At 47.3% G+C, this 19,582-nt stretch overlaps 1 protein-coding gene across 2 annotated transcripts in view; it reads left to right on the top strand.

Moving 5' to 3' along the window:
* SMG1 (SMG1 nonsense mediated mRNA decay associated PI3K related kinase) overlaps positions 1–19,582 on the top strand; it is a 408,649-nt gene that overhangs the window by 105,281 nt on the left and 283,786 nt on the right. For both annotated transcript variants that reach the window (XM_063934392.1, XM_063934391.1), the window contains exons 9-11: positions 4,800–4,897; positions 18,266–18,439; positions 19,068–19,292. In XM_063934392.1, the coding sequence (XP_063790462.1) occupies positions 4,800–4,897; positions 18,266–18,439; positions 19,068–19,292 (497 nt within the window). The remainder of the gene's footprint in view (positions 1–4,799; positions 4,898–18,265; positions 18,440–19,067; positions 19,293–19,582) is intronic.

Here is a 19,582-nt window from a genome sequence, read left to right as displayed (position 1 = left end):
ATATGGTATCCCTGGACATACAGGATGCTTACCTGCATATACCGATTGCCATATCGCACCAACAATATCTGCAGTTTGCTAGTGGCAACCTCTATTATCAATTCCAGGCTCTGCCATTTGGACTGGCCATGGCCCCTCGGATCTTCACCAAGGTTATGGCCGTGATGACGGCCCTTCTCCGCCGTCAGGGAATCAGAATCCTGCCGTATCTGGACGACTTGCTGGTCCTGGAGAACTCCCAAGATATTCTCCTCAGTCATTTGGAACTGACGGTCCAATTCCTACAAGCCCATGGGGGGCTGATCAACTGGAAAAAGTCCTCGCTGGTCCCTGCTCGGAGCATGGTGCAACAGCTGGACACACACGGCCAAAGACGGTTTCGGTCTCCGGAGAAGGTCCTGAAACTTCAGGACAAGATCAGATACTTCCTTTCTCGCTTGTCGATACACTCGGCAATGCAAGTACTAGGCCTCATGGTGTCTGCTTTTGACATGGTGGAGTACGCTCAATTTCATTCCCGCCCTCTGCAGAGGTTAACCCTTTCCAAGTGGGACGGCCTGCCCCATCGGATCAGGTCTCAAATGATCTCCTTGACTCCAGAGGTTCGTCTGTCACTGAGCTGGTGGTTACAGGACCAACAGTTGAGCAGTTTCGGTATAAAAGATAGATAGTGTCTAGTTAGAAAGTCAATAGATAGACACCATATGTTAGACAGACATTAGGTCGACAGGGTCAAAAGGTCGACACTTTTGTTGTTTGTGTGGATAGTTTCGTCATCTGGGACCCCCAATTGTAGAAAGGCATACCCTCGCAGGGTTCGCTTCACTCGCCACGCTACGGGCACGGTAGCTCGCTGCGCTCGCCACAAGGTTTATAACCAACTCTATGCCGACATGGATAGAGAAAGTATGAAATAGTCCTTTGACCTGTAGACCTTTTGTACTGTCTACCTTTTTCATGTCTACCTTTTGACCCTGTCGACCTAATGTCTGTCAAACATATGGAGTCTATCTATTGTCTGTCTAACTAGACACTATCTATCAAACGGATACCCAGTTGAGCAGGGGCCGTCCCTTCTGGATCTCCAACTGGGTCGTACTGTCAATGGACGCCAGTCTGCGGGGTTGAGGCGCGGTGTTGGAGCAACACTCTCTCCAGGGTCGGTGGACCAAGGAGGAATCTCTCCTCCCGTTAAACATTCTGGAATTGCGGGTAGTGGTCAATGCGTTGACGCTTGCCCTGCCTCTGATACAGAACAGGCCTGTTCAAGTACAATCAGACAACGCCACCACGGTGGCGTACATAAATCATCAATGTGGCACTCGAAGCTGCATGGCAATGCTGGAAGTATCAAAAATCCTTTATTGGGCGGAACGCCATCTGCCACCAGTATCGGCAGTGTTCATTCCGGGAGTCCTCAACTGGAAAGCGGATTTCCTTAGTCATCAGGACGTACACGCCGGAGAGTGGAGTCTTCACTCGGAAGTCTCTCACTCCTAGTGGACAAGTGGGGCCTACCAGATGTAGATATGATGGCGTCTCGACACAATCACAAGGTTCCGGTTTTCGGATCAAGGACAAGGGATCCTCAAGCAGCGTTCTTGGACGCACTGGAAATTCCATGGAACTTTCGGCTGCCGTACGTGTTCCCTCCAGTGTCACTCCTGCCCAGGAGAATACGAAAGTTCAAGCAAGAAGGAGGAATACTACTTCAGTCGCTCAAGCGTGGCCCAGACGACATTGGTTCTCAGACCTGCAGGGTCTATCGATCGAGCGTCCTCTTCTACTTCCTCAACGCCCAGACTTCCTCGTTCAGGGCCCTTGTGTCTACCTGGACCTGGCCAGACTGGCTTTGATGGCGTGGCTCTTGAGGCTTCACTCCTGAAGGCCAAAGGATTCTCAAACTATGTTATAGGCCCGTAAACCGGCTTCCGCACGGATTTATTACAGGGTCTGGAATTCTTAATTCACCTGGTGTGCTGCTAAGAATTATGATGCGTACACGTTCAGAACTTCAAGATTTTTGGCTTTTCTGCAACAAGGCCTAGACTTAGGCCTTCGTCTGGCCTTCCTCAAGGTTCATATCTCTGCCTTGTCTGTGTGGTTTCAGAAGAAAATTGCGTCTATTCCTGACGTTCATGCTTTCACTCTGTGTTTTACGGCTTCTGCTTCCCTATGTCCCTCTTGTGGCTTTATGGGATCTGTCTGTTGTCTTGAATGCCCTACAAGAGTCTCCATTTGAGCCTCTTGAATCTGTGGACCTTAAATGCCTTATGCTTAAGGTTGTGTTTCTGTTGGCTATTGCCTCTGCTAGGAGGGTGTCGGATTTAGACGCTTTGTCCTGTTGTCCACCCTTTTTGATTTTTCACCGTGATTGGGCGGTTCTTAGAACTCGCCCCGGTTATCTACCTAAGGTGGTGTCATCTTTCCATTTTTTCCATTGTGGTTCCGGCTTTTATCTCTTCTGGTTTGTCCTCCAAAGAACGGTCTGTGGATGTGGTACGGGCTCTCTGTATTTATGTGGAGAGGACTTCCTCTATCAGGAGGTTAGAAACCCTTTTTGTACTTTTTGGTTTTTCACAAACGTGGCTGGCCTGCGAATAAGCAAGCCTTGGCCAGATTGATTAGAATGGTGATTGCACAAGCCTATGCGCAGGCTGGACTCCCAGCTCCTGCTGCTATCAAATCCCATTCTACTCGGTCTGTTGGACCTACTTGGGAAGCCGGCAGAGGCGCGTCCGCTGAACAATTGTGCAGGGCGGGTACGTGGTCCCCAGTGAACACGTTCATTAGTTTCTATGCTTTTGATACTTCACCTCCCAGAATGCTTCCTTTGTACGCCGGGTTCTTGTGACCGCTATGGTGCGTCCCCTTCTGTGAGAAACTGCTTTAGGACATCCCCGATGTATTCCCTGTGGAACACCGTGTACCCCGCTGCAGAAAAGGAGATTTATGGTAGACTTACCATAGTTAAATCTTTCTGCGAGGTACACTGGGTTCCACAGGGAATACATCGGGGTGTAGAGTTGGATCTTGATCTCAGGCACGCAGTTGTGCACACCATGTTGTTCGCCTTTTGTTTTTCCACCGCTCATCTTTTTTTATGCCAGTGTTACAGCCTTCCTTCCAGGGGCTACTTCATATTCAGCCTCCCTTCCTTTCCCAGGTTGCCCTGAGGGATTTAGTTCTGGTATTATGGGTGCTTTAAACTTATCAGTTTGAGCCTCTTGAATATGTAGACCTCCGCTTCCTCGCTATCTCTTCTGCTCAACTGGTATCTGATTTAAGTGCCTTGATTCATAAGTTCCCTTATCTCATTTTCATCGGGACCATGCAGTCCTCTGCACCAGAATGGGATTTCTTCCGAAGGTGTTTTCTAAATTTCACATCAACCATGAAATTGTGGTTTCTTCTATTCTGAAGACAGGACCACAGGGCATGAGTTTATCCCTTTCCTCACGAGTGGCGTCGGCCCTCTTCATTTACGCAGATAGGACCAAAGATGTTCACTAGTCATATTCACAACTCGTGCTCCTGTGATGTCTATTGAAACAGCTGGCCTGCTACCAAATGGAGGTTGGCACATTGGATACAATTATTCATCCAATAAGCATACTTTGGCAAACGTACCTGTTATGGACTTAGTTAGACCTCACTCTACTAGGTCAGTGGATGCTTCCTGGATGGCAAGGTGGGCTACCTCGACTGGACAACTCTGCAGGGCCTCTACGTGGTCCTCTGGGCACACCTTCATCTTGGTCCTCTGTGCACACCTTCATCAAATCCTACAGATTTGTCAACGTCGCCTTTTAGAATGCTAATTTTGGTGCGAGGGGTCCCATGCACAGAACATACCTCCCATTGCCTCCCATAGCTCTTTAACATCCTGTAGTTCAAGTGTTCCCAATGGATGATAGCGAAAATTTGATTTTATTAGCTGATGAATCCTTTTCTCTCATTCCATGGGGAACGCTGGACGCCCACACTTACACCCCTGGCTTGCTCAGCATTGTATGGCAATCGTGGAGGTCCAGATTCACCAACTTCTCCTGTGTGGCTGTTTTTCTGTATGCCTACTATTTTTTTCCTCCTCTACTCATATTCATAGTCATTTTGCTTTGTTAGCGTTAACTTGCTGTTACATATGGGGTGGAATATATGGAAGAAGGGGCCTCTGCTCTGCAAACCTTAACACTGTGGTGACCAGACTGCTCCAGCTCCTCTTATATTTGTAGTTCCAGTGTCCCTCAAGGAATAAGATAAAAGTATTTAACCAAAATCCCAGTTTTGACTTTATATCCTATGGTAGAGCAACGGTGCTCATTTTCTTGTACACCCTATGGAAGTAGGAGGTAAAATGAGCAATGCAGAATTTGCGAATGTGCCTTTGTGTGTTCCAAAGACTCATCACCTGAAATTTGTATTGTCTCCTGTGATTAGTTACTGGTTAAAAAAAAGAAAAGAAAAAATAGATACTGTACATGCACTATGCAATATTAAAGTTGTTAGACGAAGACAGTCCCAAAATACGTTCATCTGGGAAGTGGTTTTATATTCAATAGTTTGTTCTAACCATTCTATTTTATTAATTTTTTTTATTGAAGCATATGTATCAGTACAAGTTACATAAGCATTGAGTAAATGGCTGAGAAGAAATATAATAATCACAATTATGCAGCTAATGACCCAAGTTATTACACAAATTATAAAAGAACTAACCATTCTATTTTAACAATGTAGTCTTAACGATAATGTTTAGTTTTGTCACTATTGAAATGTTTTTTGGTTTGCTGTTGCAGGGTGGCTACAAAGTTTGGAGCCGTTTTGGGTTGCGGATTTAGCGTTTTCTACTACTCTGTTGGGGCAGTTTCTAGAAGATATGGAAGCCTATGCTGAAGTAAGTAACTATGTACTCATTTGTTTAGTAAATATTGTACAAAGTAGATAGCGATACCCATATTTTATTTTTTTTTGCATTTGAAACCGATGATGTTTATTACGAGATTTATTTTATTAAGCATTTATTATTACCCTTTTGCATTTAAGGTTTACCCTTAGACAAGCCCTGGATAAAGAAGAACTTACTAGTCCCTATAACGCCTCTGTTCTGCTAGGTGCAGCCAGTAGTACTGCACTTTTAGGAGCTGGTCTCCCTTCTCCCACACCTTACACACGGTGCAAGACGTGGCTTTTCCTTTACAGCACCTTGTGTATTGAATGTATATATATGTACTTCGTAAATGTTTCAGGAGTAGTCAAGTAGGGCACACACTCCAAGCGAGGGGCGGGTGCGCTGTACACTATGCGATTTTGACGTTTAATTACTTAGTATATTGTTACATAATAAATGTAATCAGACCGTGTCGTACCATTGCATCGTGGCACTGCACATTAGATGGATCAGATGGGACGTTGCTTGTGCAGAGTGGTTGCAGGTACCGGCCTATAGAAGGGATGTAGTTATGTGACCGGCGGTCACAACACCTCCCCTTACCTCCCGCCCCCTGAGAATCCTGATAGTCAGCAAGCTGACTATCGGGGACTATCCCCACTCGCGGGTATCCAGCCTGTGACGAGCGCAGTCATGCATACCCAACCCCTATAGAATGTAAGCTCTCTCAAGCCCGGCCCTCTCCCCTTATGTGCTCTTCATTCCCTTACGTATACCATCATCTCCTCACCACTTGAGTTCTGCCTCCCTGCTGCTTATGTCCGTATTAGTACTGCTGATGTTAATGTCCTGCAATGTTCTGTACTGTAAGTCACATTTCTCTATCGTCCTAGTGGATGCTGGGGTTCCTGAAAGGACCATGGGGAATAGCGGCTCCGCAGGAGACAGGGCACAAAAAGTAAAGCTTTTCCAGATCAGGTGGTGTGCACTGGCTCCTCCCCCTATGACCCTCCTCCAGACTCCAGTTAGATTTTTGTGCCCGGCCGAGAAGGGTGCAATTCTAGGTGGCTCTCATAAAGAGCTGCTTAGAGAAAGTTTAGCTTAGGTTTTTTATTTTACAGTGATTCCTGCTGGCAACAGGATCACTGCAACGAGGGACAGAGGGGAGAAGAAGTGAACTCACCTGCGTGCAGGATGGATTGGCTTCTTGGCTACTGGACATCAGCTCCAGAGGGACGATCACAGGTACAGCCTGGATGGTCACCGGAGCCGCGCCGCCGGCCCCCTTGCAGATGCTGAAGTAACAAGAGGTCCAGAATCGGCGGCTGAAGACTCCTGCAGTCTTCTAAAGGTAGCGCACAGCACTGCAGCTGTGCGCCATTTTCCTCTCAGCACACTTCACACGCAGTCACTGAGGGTGCAGGGCGCTGGGGGGGGCGCCCTGGGAGGCAAATGTAAACCTATATAAAGGCTAAAAATACCTCACATATAGCCCCCAGAGGCTATATGGAGATATTTAACCCCTGCCTGTATTCACAAAATAGCGGGAGACGAGCCCGCCGAAAAAGGGGCGGGGCCTATCTCCTCAGCACACGGCGCCATTTCCTCTCACAGCTCCGCTGGTCAGGACGGCTCCCAGGTCTCTCCCCTGCACTGCACTACAGAAACAGGGTAAAACAGAGAGGGGGGGCAAATTTAATGGCAATATCTTGATATATATAAAGCAGCTATAAGGGAGCACTTATTATAAGGCTATCCCTGTCATATATAGCGCTTTTTGGTGTGTGCTGGCAGACTCTCCCTCTGTCTCCCCAAAGGGCTAGTGGGTCCTGTCTTCGTTTAGAGCATTCCCTGTGTGTCTGCTGTGTGTCGGTACGTGTGTGTCGACATGTATGAGGACGATATTGGTGTGGAGGCGGAGCAATTGCCAAATATGGGGATGTCACCTCCTAGGGGGTCGACACCAGAATGGATGCCTTTATTTATGGAATTACGGGATAGTGTCAACACGCTAAAGCAGTCGTTTGACGACATGAGGCGGCCGGACAATCAATTAGTGCCTGTCCAGGCGCCTCAAACACCGTCAGGGGCTGTAAAACGCCCTTTGCCTCAGTCGGTCGACACAGACCCAGACACAGGCACTGATTCCAGTGGTGACGAATCAACCGTATTTTCCAGTAGGGCCACACGTTATATGATTTTGGCAATGAAGGAGGCGTTACATTTAGCTGATACTACAGGTACCACTAAACAGGGTATTATGTGGGGTGTGAAAAAACTACCTATAGTTTTTCCTGAATCAGAAGAATTAAATGACGTGTGTGATGAAGCGTGGGTTGCCCCTGATAAAAAGCTGATAATTTCAAAGAAATTATTGGCATTATACCCTTTCCCGCCAGAGGTTAGGGAGCGCTGGGAAACACCTCCTAGGGTGGACAAGGCGCTAACACGCTTATCAAAACAAGTGGCGTTACCTTCTCCTGAGACGGCCGCACTTAAAGATCCATCAGATAGGAGGATGGAAAATATCCAAAAAAGTATATACACACATGCAGGTGTTATACTACGACCAGCTATAGCGACTGCCTGGATGTGCAGTGCTGGGGTAGTTTGGTCAGAGTCCCTGATTGAAAATATTGATACCCTGGACAGGGACAATATTTTACTGTCGTTAGAACAAATAAAGGATGCATTTCTTTATATGCGTGATGCACAGAGGGATATCTGCACACTGGCATCACGGGTAAGTGCTATGTCCATTTCGGCCAGAAGAGCTTTATGGACGCGACAGTGGACAGGCGATGCGGATTCAAAACGGCATATGGAAGTTTTGCCGTATAAAGGGGAGGAGTTATTTGGAGTCGGTCTATCAGATTTGGTGGCCACGGCTACAGCCGGGAAATCCACCTTTCTACCTCAAGTCACTCCCCAACAGAAAAAGGCACCGACTTTTCAACCGCAGCCCTTTCGTTCCTTTAAAAATAAGAGAGCAAAGGGCTATTCATATCTGCCACGAGGCAGAGGTCGAGGGAAGAAACAGCAACAGGCAGCTCCTTCCCAGGAACAGAAGCCCTCCCCGGCTTCTACAAAAGCCTCAGCATGACGCTGGGGCTTCTCAAGCGGACTCGGGGACGGTGGGAGGTCGTCTCAAAAATTACAGCGCGCAGTGGGCTCACTCGCAGGTAGATCCCTGGATCCTGCAGATAATATCTCAGGGGTACAGTTTGGAATTAGAGACAGATCCACCTCGCCGTTTCCTGAAGTCTGCTTTACCAACGTCCCCTTCCGAAAGGGAGACGGTTTTGGAAGCCATTCACAAGCTGTACTCTCAGCAGGTGATAGTCAAGGTACCTCTTCTACAACAAGGGAAGGGGTATTATTCCACTCTATTTGTGGTACCGAAGCCGGATGGCTCGGTAAGGCCTATTCTAAATCTGAAGTCCTTGAACCTGTACATAAAGAAGTTCAAGTTCAAGATGGAGTCACTCAGAGCAGTGATAGCGAACCTGGAAGAAGGGGACTTTATGGTATCCTTGGACATCAAGGATGCGTATCTCCACGTTCCAATTTACCCCTCACACCAGGGGTACCTCAGGTTCGTTGTACAAAACTGTCACTATCAGTTTCAGACGCTGCCGTTTGGTTTGTCCACGGCACCTCGGGTCTTTACAAAGGTAATGGCCGAGATGATGATTCTTCTTCGAAGAAAAGGCGTATTAATTATCCCATACTTGGACGATCTCCTAATAAGGGCAAGGTCCAGAGAACAGCTAGAGATGGGATTAGCAATATCTCAAGAGGTGCTAAAGCAGCACGGATGGATTCTGAATATTCCAAAATCCAAATTAATGCCGACAACTCGTCTGCTGTTCCTAGGGATGATTCTGGACACGGTTCAGAAAAAGGTTTTTCTTCCCGAGGAAAAAGCCAAGGAGTTATCCGACCTGGTCAGGAATCTCCTAAAACCAGGAAAGGTGTCTGTACATCAATGCACGCATCTTCAGATGCACCTGCGGATAACCCTGTCTCCAAGGACAAGGGTATCTCTTCTGTGGTGGTTGAAGAGGGCTCAGCTATTGGAGGGCCGCAGATTCGGCATACAGGATTGGATCCTGGTGACCACGGACGCCAGCCTGAGAGGCTGGGGAGCAGTCACACAAGGAAGAAACTTCCAGGGAGTGTGGTCGAGCCTGGAAAAGTCTCTTCACATAAACATTCTGGAACTAAGAGCAATCTACAATGCTCTACGCCAGGCGGAACCTCTGCTTCAAGGAAGACCGGTGTTGATCCAGTCGGACAACATCACGGCAGTCGCCCATGTAAACAGACAGGGCGGCACAAGAAGCAGGAGTGCAATGGCAGAAGCTGCCAGGATCCTTCGCTGGGCGGAGAATCACGTGATAGCACTGTCAGCAGTGTTCATCCCGGGAGTGGACAACTGGGAAGCAGACTTCCTCAGCAGACACGATCTTCACCCGGGAGAGTGGGGACTTCATCCAGAAGTTTTCCACATGCTAATAAACCGTTGGGAAAGACCAATGGTGGACATGATGGCGTCTCGCCTCAACAAAAAACTGGACAGGTATTGCGCCAGGTCAAGAGATCCGCAGGCAATAGCTGTGGACGCGCTGGTAACACCTTGGGTGTACCAGTCGGTGTATGTGTTTCTTCCTCTGCCTCTCATACCAAAGGTATTGAGAATCATACGGCAAAGCGGAGTAAGAACGATACTAGTGGCTCCGGATTGGCCAAGAAGGTCTTGGTACCCGGAACTTCAAGAGATGGTCACGGACGATCCGTGGCCTCTACCTCTAAGACAGGACCTGCTTCAGCAGGGACCGTGTCTATTCCAAGACTTACCGCGGCTGCGTTTGACGGCATGGCGGTTGAACGCCAGATCCTAAAAGGAAAAGGCATTCCAGAAGAAGTCATTCCTACCTTGATTAAGGCAAGAAAGGAAGTCACCGCGAAGCATTATCACCGCATTTGGCGGAAATATGTTGCGTGGTGCGAGGATCGGAGTGCTCCGACGGAGGAATTTCAACTGGGTCGTTTCCTACATTTCCTGCAATCAGGATTGTCTATGGGTCTCAAATTGGGATCTATTAAGGTTCAAATTTCGGCCCTGTCAATATTCTTCCAAAAAGAATTGGCCTCAGTTCCTGAGGTCCAGACTTTTGTAAAGGGAGTACTGCATATACAGCCTCCTGTGGTGCCTCCGGTGGCACCGTGGGATCTAAATGTAGTTTTAGATTTCCTCAAATCCCATTGGTTTGAACCACTAAAAGATGTGGATTTGAAATATCTCACATGGAAAATGACTATGTTACTGGCCCTGGCGTCCGCCAGGAGAGTATCTGAACTGGCGGCTTTATCTTATAAAAGCCCTTATTTAATTTTCCATTCGGATAGGGCAGAGCTGCGGACGCGTCCGCATTTTCTCCCTAAGGTGGTATCAGCGTTTCACCTGAACCAGCCTATTGTAGTGCCTGCGGCTACAAGCGACTTGGAGGACTCCAAGTTGTTGGACGTTGTCAGAGCTTTAAAAATATACATTTCAAGGACGGCTGGAGTCAGAAAATCTGACTCGCTGTTTATACTGTATGCACCCAACAAGTTGGGTGCGCCTGCTTCTAAGCAGTCGATTGCTCGTTGGATTTGTAACACAATTCAACTTGCACATTCTGTGGCAGGCCTGCCACAGCCTAAATCTGTTAAGGCCCATTCCACAAGGAAGGTGGGCTCATCTTGGGCGGCTGCCCGAGGGGTCTCGGCATTACAACTCTGCCGAGCAGCTACGTGGTCAGGGGAGAACACGTTTGTAAAATTCTACAAATTTGATACCCTGGCAAAGGAGGACCTGGAGTTCTCTCATTCGGTGCTGCAGAGTCATCCGCACTCTCCCGCCCGTTTGGGAGCTTTGGTATAATCCCCATGGTCCTTTCAGGAACCCCAGCATCCACTAGGACGATAGAGAAAATAAGAATTTACTTACCGATAATTCTATTTCTCGGAGTCCGTAGTGGATGCTGGGCGCCCATCCCAAGTGCGGATTATCTGCAATACTTGTACATAGTTATTGTTAACTAATTCGGGTTATTGTTTAGGGAGCCATCTTTCAGAGGCTCTTCTGTTATCATACTGTTAACTGGGTTTAGATCACAAGTTGTACGGTGTGATTGGTGTGGCTGGTATGAGTCTTACCCGGGATTCAAAATCCTCCCTTATTGTGTACGCTCGTCCGGGCACAGTACCTAACTGGAGTCTGGAGGAGGGTCATAGGGGGAGGAGCCAGTGCACACCACCTGATCTGGAAAAGCTTTACTTTTTGTGCCCTGTCTCCTGCGGAGCCGCTATTCCCCATGGTCCTTTCAGGAACCCCAGCATCCACTACGGACTCCGAGAAATAGAATTATCGGTAAGTAAATTCTTATTTTTTTCTTAGTTCATTGTTTCCTTTAAGGCGCTGCAGGCCCCTTGTGGTGTAATATAAAGTAAAGATGAAAAAATTGCGTACAAGCTTTAGTGATTGTTCCAATTAGGTGTAAGTTGGCGCGTGCGATCCATTTCTTGCTAAATTGGCACAAGGATGTGTATTTGCATTCCAATTCTAAAATCTCTGCACATTCACATGCTTTTGTGCATAACCCCTGAACAGGTGCAAAGGTAGGGACAATATTTAAAGGCAAAAATGTTGGGACGCAGTGTAGTTCACCTGCTCCATCGCTCCCTATGAGTAATTATGTAATTGGAAGTGTTTAGGTGGTATAATGTAGCCAATAAAGACATCATTTTTTAGGTGAATTTCTCAGAAAAGCTCAGAAATGGGTTAAATGATGTGGGACATGTATGTAGAGGTGTTGTATTGATGGGAAAGTACTCTTTGAACTTGCAGATGGGCAGTGGCATATTTAGTTGTCTTCCCCCCCCCCCCCCCCCCCCCCCCCCCCCCCCCCCACAAAAATTTTTTTTTTTTTACAATTTTAGATAAAAACACAGATGTGCAGAGAAACTTGGTATACTTGAGTGCAGAAATACATGAAATGCGATTTTTCAAAAATTAGCAAATTTTGCACCTGCCAGAAATTGCGCACATGGGCAGCTGAAAAATGGATGTCCAAAAGTTGTTATCCTCACCCAAAACCAATGTAAAAAGACTTCTAGAATTTGGATACCCTTCTTTCTGCGCCCCTTTCTTAGACTTAGATTGTTGAAAAATAAGGAGAAAATGTCTGCTTATCTCAAAGCAGAAGCTCTCACTCACTTCATAGTCTTCACAAAAGGATTTTTTTTGCAAATAAAAGATATGACATATGTCCAGATGATAATACATGCAAAAAAAATATAGACAATTTTAGTGCAATATGTTCACAAAATCCTGTATGCAGTAAAATTTGCCGCCAACTCAACATATGAGTATTAGTCGAGCAGACAGTTAAAAGCAGATTTCTTTTAATAGTAAAACAGTCCAACAATAAAAACGTCCATATTATTGTGGAAAGATTAACATTCACTGATGTTACAATCCTAACTTATGAGGGTGGCTTCCTACCAGATTCCGTATTTCAGAAGTGCACATAGGAAACTTTGTAGAGATGTTCTACGTCCCCGGGGAAGAATCGGCTCCATCAATGGGCACAGTTTCCTCGTCTGGTCAGTCTGCCGCTTACCCCCTTTGTCAGCCTGACGTAGAACATCTTTACAGTTTCCTATGTGCACTTATGAATTCCCGAATCCTCCTATGAAAAGCCTAACGCTATCTGTGTCCCACTACAGATTTGGAAAAAGAATTTAATGGTCATAAAATAATCATGAGGGGGATTTTGGAATTTTCTCTGACGTCCTAGTGGATGCTGGGTACTCCGTAAGGACCATGGGGAATAGACAGGCTCCGCAGGAGACTGGGCACTCTTTAAAGAAAAGATTAGGTACTACATCTGGTGTGCACTGGCTCCTCCCTCTATGCCCCTCCTCCAGACCTCAGTTAGAATCTGTGCCCGGCCTGAGCTGGATGCACTTAGTGGGCTCTCCTATAAAGAAAAGTATTTGTTAGGTTTTTTATTTTCAGTGAGATCTGCTGGCAACAGACTCACTGCTACGTGGGACTTAGGGGAGAGAAGCAAACCTGCTTGCAGCTAGCTTGTGCTTCTAAGGCTACTGGACACCATTAGCTCCAGAGGGATCGAACACAGGGCCCGACCTCGATCGTCCGTTCCCAGAGCCGCGCCGCCGTCCCCCTTGCAGAGCCAGAAGACGGAAGAAACCGGAGAAAATCGGCGGCTGAAGACTCCGGTCTTCAATAAGGTAGCGCACAGCACTGCAGCTGTGCGCCATTGCTCCCACAGCACACCACACGCTCCGGTCACTGGTGGGTGCGGGGGGGGCGCAAAAGCACATAATACGGTGTATAACACTGTATATGTGCAAAAACCCCCGCCATTAACATTATAAAAAGCGGCAGAAGGGGCGGGGCTATCTTCCTCAGCACAGCCAGCGCCATTTTCTCTTCACAGCTCCGCTGGAAGGACGCTCCCCAGGCTCTCCCCTGCAGTTTACACTACAGACTAGACTACAGAAAGGGTAAAAAAGAGAGGGGGGGGCACATAAATTTAGGCGCAAATTGTGATATAAGCAGCTATAGGGGGAAAATTCACTTTGTGTATAGTGTATATCCCTTTGTTATATAGCGCTCTGGTGTGTGCTGGCATACTCTCTCTCTGTCTCCCCAAAGGACTTTGTTGGGGTCCTGTCCTCAGTCAGAGCATTCCCTGTGTGTGCGGTGTGTCGGTACGGCTGTGTCGACATGTTTGATGAGGACGCTTACGTGGAGGCGGAGCAGGTGCCGATAAGTGTGGTGTCGCCCCCTGCGGGGCCGACACCTGAGTGGATGGATATGTGGAAGGTATTAACTGACAGTGTCAACTCCTTGCATAAAAGGTTCGATGACGCAGCTTTGGGACAGCCGGCATCTCAGCCCGCGCCTGCCCAGGCATCTCAGAGGCCGTCAGGGGCTCAAAAACGCCCGCTATCTCAGATGGCAGACACAGATGTCGACACGGAGTCTGACTCCAGTGTCGACGAGGATGAGACAAATGTACAATCCACTAGGGCCATCCGATGCATGATTACGGAAATGAAAAATGTGTTGCACATTTCTGACATTAACCCGGTTACCACAAAAAAGGGTATTATGTTTGAGGAGAAAAAGCAGCCAGTGACTTTTCCCCCATCTGATGAGTTAAATGAATTGTGTGAAGAAGCGTGGGGTTCCCCAGATAAGAAACTAGTAATTTCTAAGCGGTTACTAATGGCGTACCCTTTTCCGCCAACGTATAGGTTACGCTGGGAGACATCCCCTAAGGTGGACAAGGCGCTCACACGCTTATCAAAAAAGGTGGCACTGCCTTCTCAGGATACGGCCGCCTTAAAGGAGCCTGCAGATAGAAAGCAGGAGGCTATCCTGAAGTCTGTGTATACACACTCAGGTACTATACTGAGACCTGCTATTGCTTCAGCATGGATGTGTAGTGCTGCAGCAGCGTGGTCTGATTCCCTGTCTGATAACATTGATTCCCTGGACAGGGACACTATATTGCTATCCATAGAGCATATTAAAGACGTAGTCTTATATATGAGAGATGCACAGAGGGACATTTGCCGGCTGGCATCTAGAATTAATGCAATGTCCATTTCTGCCCGGAGAGTATTATGGACTCGGCAGTGGACAGGTGATGCTGATTCTAAAAGGCACATGGAAATTTTGCCTTATAAGGGTGAGGAATTGTTTGGGGACGGTCTTTCGGACCTCGTATCCACAGCAACAGCTGGGAAGTCGACTCTTTTTACCTCAGGTTCCCTCACAGCCTAAGAAAGCACCGTATTATCAAGTACAGTCCTTTCGGCCTCAGAAAGGCAAGCGGGTTAGAGGCGCGTCCTTTCTGCCCAGAGGCAGGGGTAGAGGGAAAAAGCTGCACCATACAGCCAGTTCCCAGGAACAAAAAATCCTCCCCTGCTTCCACTAAGTCCACCGCATGACGCTGGGGCTCCACATGTGGAGCCAGGTGCGGTGGGGGCCCGTCTCCGGAACTTCAGCGACCAGTGGGTTCGCTCACAGGTGGATCTCTGGGTTCTACAAGTGGTATCTCAGGGATACAAGCTGGAGTTCGAGACGTCTCCCCCTCGCCGTTACCTCAAATCAGCCTTGCCAGCTACTCCCCAGGACAGGGAGGTAGTACTGGCGGCAATTCACAAGCTGTACCTCCAGCAGGTGATAATCAAAGTTCCCCTCCTTCAACAGGGACGGGGTTACTATTCCACAATGTTTGTGTTACCGAAACCAGACGGTTCGGTGAGACCCATTCTAAATTTGAAATCCTTGAACACTTGTATAAGGAAGTTCAAGTTCAAAATGGAATCGCTCAGGGCGGTTATTGCAAGCCTGGAAGAGGGGGATTACATGGTATCACTGGACATCAAGGATGCTTACCTACATGTCCCCATTTACCCACCTCACCAGGTGTACCTCCGTTTTGTGGTACAGGACTGCCATTACCAATTCCAGACGTTGCCGTTTGGTCTGTCCACGGCACCGAGGGTATTTACCAAAGTAATGGCCGAAATGATGATACTCCTTCGAAAGAAGGGAGTTATAATTATCCCGTACTTGGACGATCTCCTTATAAAGGCGAGGTCCATGGAGCAGTTGATGGTCTGAGTAGCACTATCTCAGGAAGTGCTACAACAGCACGGCTGGATTCTGAATATCCCAAAGTCGCAGCTGGTTCCTACGATGCGTCTGCTGTTCCTGGGTATGATTCTGGACACAGAACAGAAGAAGGTGTTTCTCCCGGAGGAGAAGGCCAAGGAGTTGTCATCTCTGGTCAGAGACCTCCTGAAACCAAAACAGGTGTCTGTGCATCACTGCACGCGAGTCCTGGGAAAGATGGTAGCTTCTTACGAAGCAATTCCCTTCGGCAGGTTCCATGCAAGGATCTTTCAGTGGGATCTGTTAGACAAGTGGTCCGGATCGCATCTTCAGATGCATCGGCTGATCACCCTGTCCCCGAGGGCCAGGGTGTCTCTGCTGTGGTGGCTGCAGAGTGCTCATCTTCTCGAGGGCCGCAGATTCGGCATACAGGACTGGGTCCTGGTGACCACGGATGCAAGCCTCCGAGGTTGGGGGGCAGTCACAAGGATACTCCGATGGGCGGAAAATCACGTGATAGCACTGTCAGCAGTGTTCATTCCGGGAGTGCACAACTGGGAAGCAGACTTCCTCAGCAGGCACGACCTCCACCCGGGAGAGTGGGGACTTCATCCAGAAGTCTTCCAGCTGATTGTAAATCGTTGGGAAAGGCCACAGGTGGACATGATGGCGTCTCGCCTCAACAAAAAGCTAAAAAGATATTGCGCCAGGTCAAGGGACCCTCAGGCGATAGCTGTGGACGCTCTAGTGACACCGTGGGTGTACCAGTCGGTTTATGTGTTCCCTCCTCTTCCTCTCATACCAAAGGTACTGAGGATAATAAGAAAGAGAGGAGTAAGAACTATACTCATCGTTCCGGATTGGCCAAGAAGGACTTGGTACCCGGAACTACAAGAAATGATCTCAGAGGACCCTTGGCCTCTGCCGCTCCGACAGGACCTGCTACAGCAGGGGCCCTGTCTGTTCCAAGACTTACCGCGGCTGCGTTTGACGGCATGGCGGTTGAACGCCGGATCCTGATGGAAAAGTGCATTCCGGTTGAAGTCATTCCTACGCTGATAAAAGCTAGGAAGGATGTGACCGCAAAACATTATCACCGCATATGGCGAAAATATGTTGCTTGGTGTGAGGCTATGAAGGCCCCAACAGAAGAATTTCAGCTGGGTCGATTTCTGCACGTCCTACAGTCAGGAGTGACTATGGGCCTAAAATTGGGATCCATTAAAGTCCAGATTTCGGCCCTGTCTATTTTCTTTCAAAAAGAACTGGCTTCACTGCCTGAAGTTCAGACGTTTGTTAAGGGAGTGCTGCATATTCAGCCCCCTTTTGTGCCTCCAGTGGCACCTTGGGATCTCAACGTTGTGTTGGATTTCCTAAAATCACATTGGTTTGAGCCACTTCAGACCGTGGAGTTGAAATATCTCACTTGGAAAGTGGTCATGCTTTTGGCCTTGGCTTCGGCTAGGCGTGTGTCAGAATTGGCGGCTTTGTCATGTAAAAGCCCCTATCTGATCTTCCATATGGACAGGGCAGAATTGAGGACTCGTCCCCAATTTCTCCCTAAGGTGGTATCAGCGTTTCACTTGAACCAACCTATTGTGGTGCCTGCGGCTACTCGGGACTTGGAGGCTTCCAAGTTGCTGGATGTAGTCCGGGCCCTGAAAATCTATGTTTCCAGGACGGCTAGAGTCAGAAAAACTGACTCGCTGTTTATCCTGCATGCACCCAACAAGCTGGGTGCTCCTGCTTCTAAGCAGACTATTGCTCGCTGGATCTGTAGCACGATTCAACTTGCACATTCTGCGGCTGGACTGCCGCATCCTAAATCAGTAAAAGCCCATTTCACGAGGAAGGTGGGCTCTTCTTGGGCGGCTGCCCGAGGGGTCTCGGCTTTACAACTTTGCCGAGCTGCTACCTGGTCGGGATCAAACACGTTTGCAAAATTCTACAAGTTTGATACCCTGGCTGAGGAGGACCTTGAGTTTGCTCATTTGGTGCTGCAGAGTCATCCGCACTCTCCCGCCCGTTTGGGAGCTTTGGTATAATCCCCATGGTCCTAACGGAGTACCCAGCATCCACTAGGACGTCAGAGAAAATAAGATTTTACTCACCGGTAAATCTATTTCTCGTAGTCCGTAGTGGATGCTGGGAGCCCGTCCCAAGTGCGGAATTCTGCAATACTTGTATATAGTTATTGCTTAACTATAGGGTTTTTTGTTCTGAGCCATCTGTTTAATGAGGCTCAGTTGTTGTTCATACTGTTAACTGGGTATAGTTATCACGAGTTGTACGGTGTGATTGGTGTGGCTGGTATGAGTCTTACCCTGGATTCCAAATCCTTTCCTTGTAATGTCAGCTCTTCCGGGCACAGTTTCCCTAACTGAGGTCTGGAGGAGGGGCATAGATTGAGGAGCCAGTGCACACCAGATGTAGTACCTAATCTTTTCTTAAAAGAGTGCCCAGTCTCCTGCAGAGCCAGTCTATTCCCCATGGTCCTTACGGAGTACCCAGCATCCACTACGGACTACGAGAAATAGATTTACCGGTGAGTAAAATCTTATTTGTTTTCTCTTTACTGTTGAGAGTAATATTTTTTTGTGCATGTTTAATAATCCCTAGAGTATCATTATCTAATCATTAGCACTCCAATTTGGATGTTTCTCCATCAGGACCTTGGAAATTTAGCCTCTGGTGAATCAGTTGATGAAGACCTTCCTCCTCCATCAGTCTCCTTACCTAAGCTTGCCGCTCTTCTCAGAGTATTTAGTACTGTTGTACGAAGTATTGGGGAGCGATTCAGCCCAATCAGAGGGCCTCCAATCACTGAAGCTTATGTCACAGATGTAAGATTTATTTTATATTTTTCTTAGTTCATATTATAGATAGAGCAATGCTTTTTTGTCAGCCTATATGATTAGAGAAATGTTTGGATGCTTCAACATTTTCCTCCTTTTAACTACACCCTACTGTATTTCCCACGCATTTTGCAATTTCATTTTCTATTGATCAAATTTAGCTTTAGGCTGCTGCATGTATGCGCTTAAAACTTCTGACAATCCTGATCAGCATCTGACCTGGATTATAGAGATTTCCATTAGTCTGCTGCAATATCTTTATTTATTGATGGTGATCTGTTGGTGTGTGCAGATAATGTCTGTATTTAACTGTTTAAGAATGTATGGGAACAATATAACAGCCTGTTCACTGCTCTTATCTTGGGTTCATTGCTTATTTAGTGTACTTTCACGTTGTAACACAAATAGGCTAACCATACTATCCCTTTAAACCAATTTACTCATGAATTACATAGGTTCTGTGGCTCATTAAAACCCAGTGACATGCAGGCTTGAAGTCAACCAGCCACATAACCTGTGTAATTCACGAGTGTACCAGTGTAAAGGGTAGTATGGTAAGCCTATACAAAAACAATTTCACTGAGGAAATTACATTATGTCACACTTTAATTTCTAGATTTTATATCGAGTTATGAAGTGTGTTACCGCAGCCAACCAGGTGTTCTCTTCCGAGGCTGTACTGACCGCTGCCAATGAATGCGTTGGTGTTCTACTCGGCAGCATGGATCCCAGCATGGCAATACACTGCGAGATGGTAATCACATATGGATTAGACCAACTGGGGAACTGCCAGACGTCCGGCACGGATTACATCATCTCTGTCCTGCACCTACTCACACTGGTAAATTATTTATAGAAATTGTAGGCAGAAGCATTTTATGGGAAATCAGTTCAGTGCTGTAGCCTGACAGTTATCAGGGTGACACTAAGTTGATTGTAGGCTTTGTACAGTTACAGACAAATCACAAACCGGAGGAAGCTGAAAGCTCTCCGATTTAAATTAGGTTGTTTTTATGTTTTCCTCTCCTATGCACAGACATTTACACTAGGGTTTATGCATCATTCATAGTGCAGCTTAACACATTTGTGACATCCCTCTTTAGCCTGTTTTTAACTATTTTGATCTGCCTT

The sequence above is a fragment of the Pseudophryne corroboree genome, chromosome 7, assembly GCF_028390025.1.
Source record: "Pseudophryne corroboree isolate aPseCor3 chromosome 7, aPseCor3.hap2, whole genome shotgun sequence".
Classification (NCBI taxonomy): Eukaryota; Metazoa; Chordata; class Amphibia; order Anura; family Myobatrachidae; genus Pseudophryne; species Pseudophryne corroboree.
The sequence above is the reverse complement of the archived record's forward strand: the minus strand, read 5'-3'. Positions and strand labels throughout refer to the sequence as shown.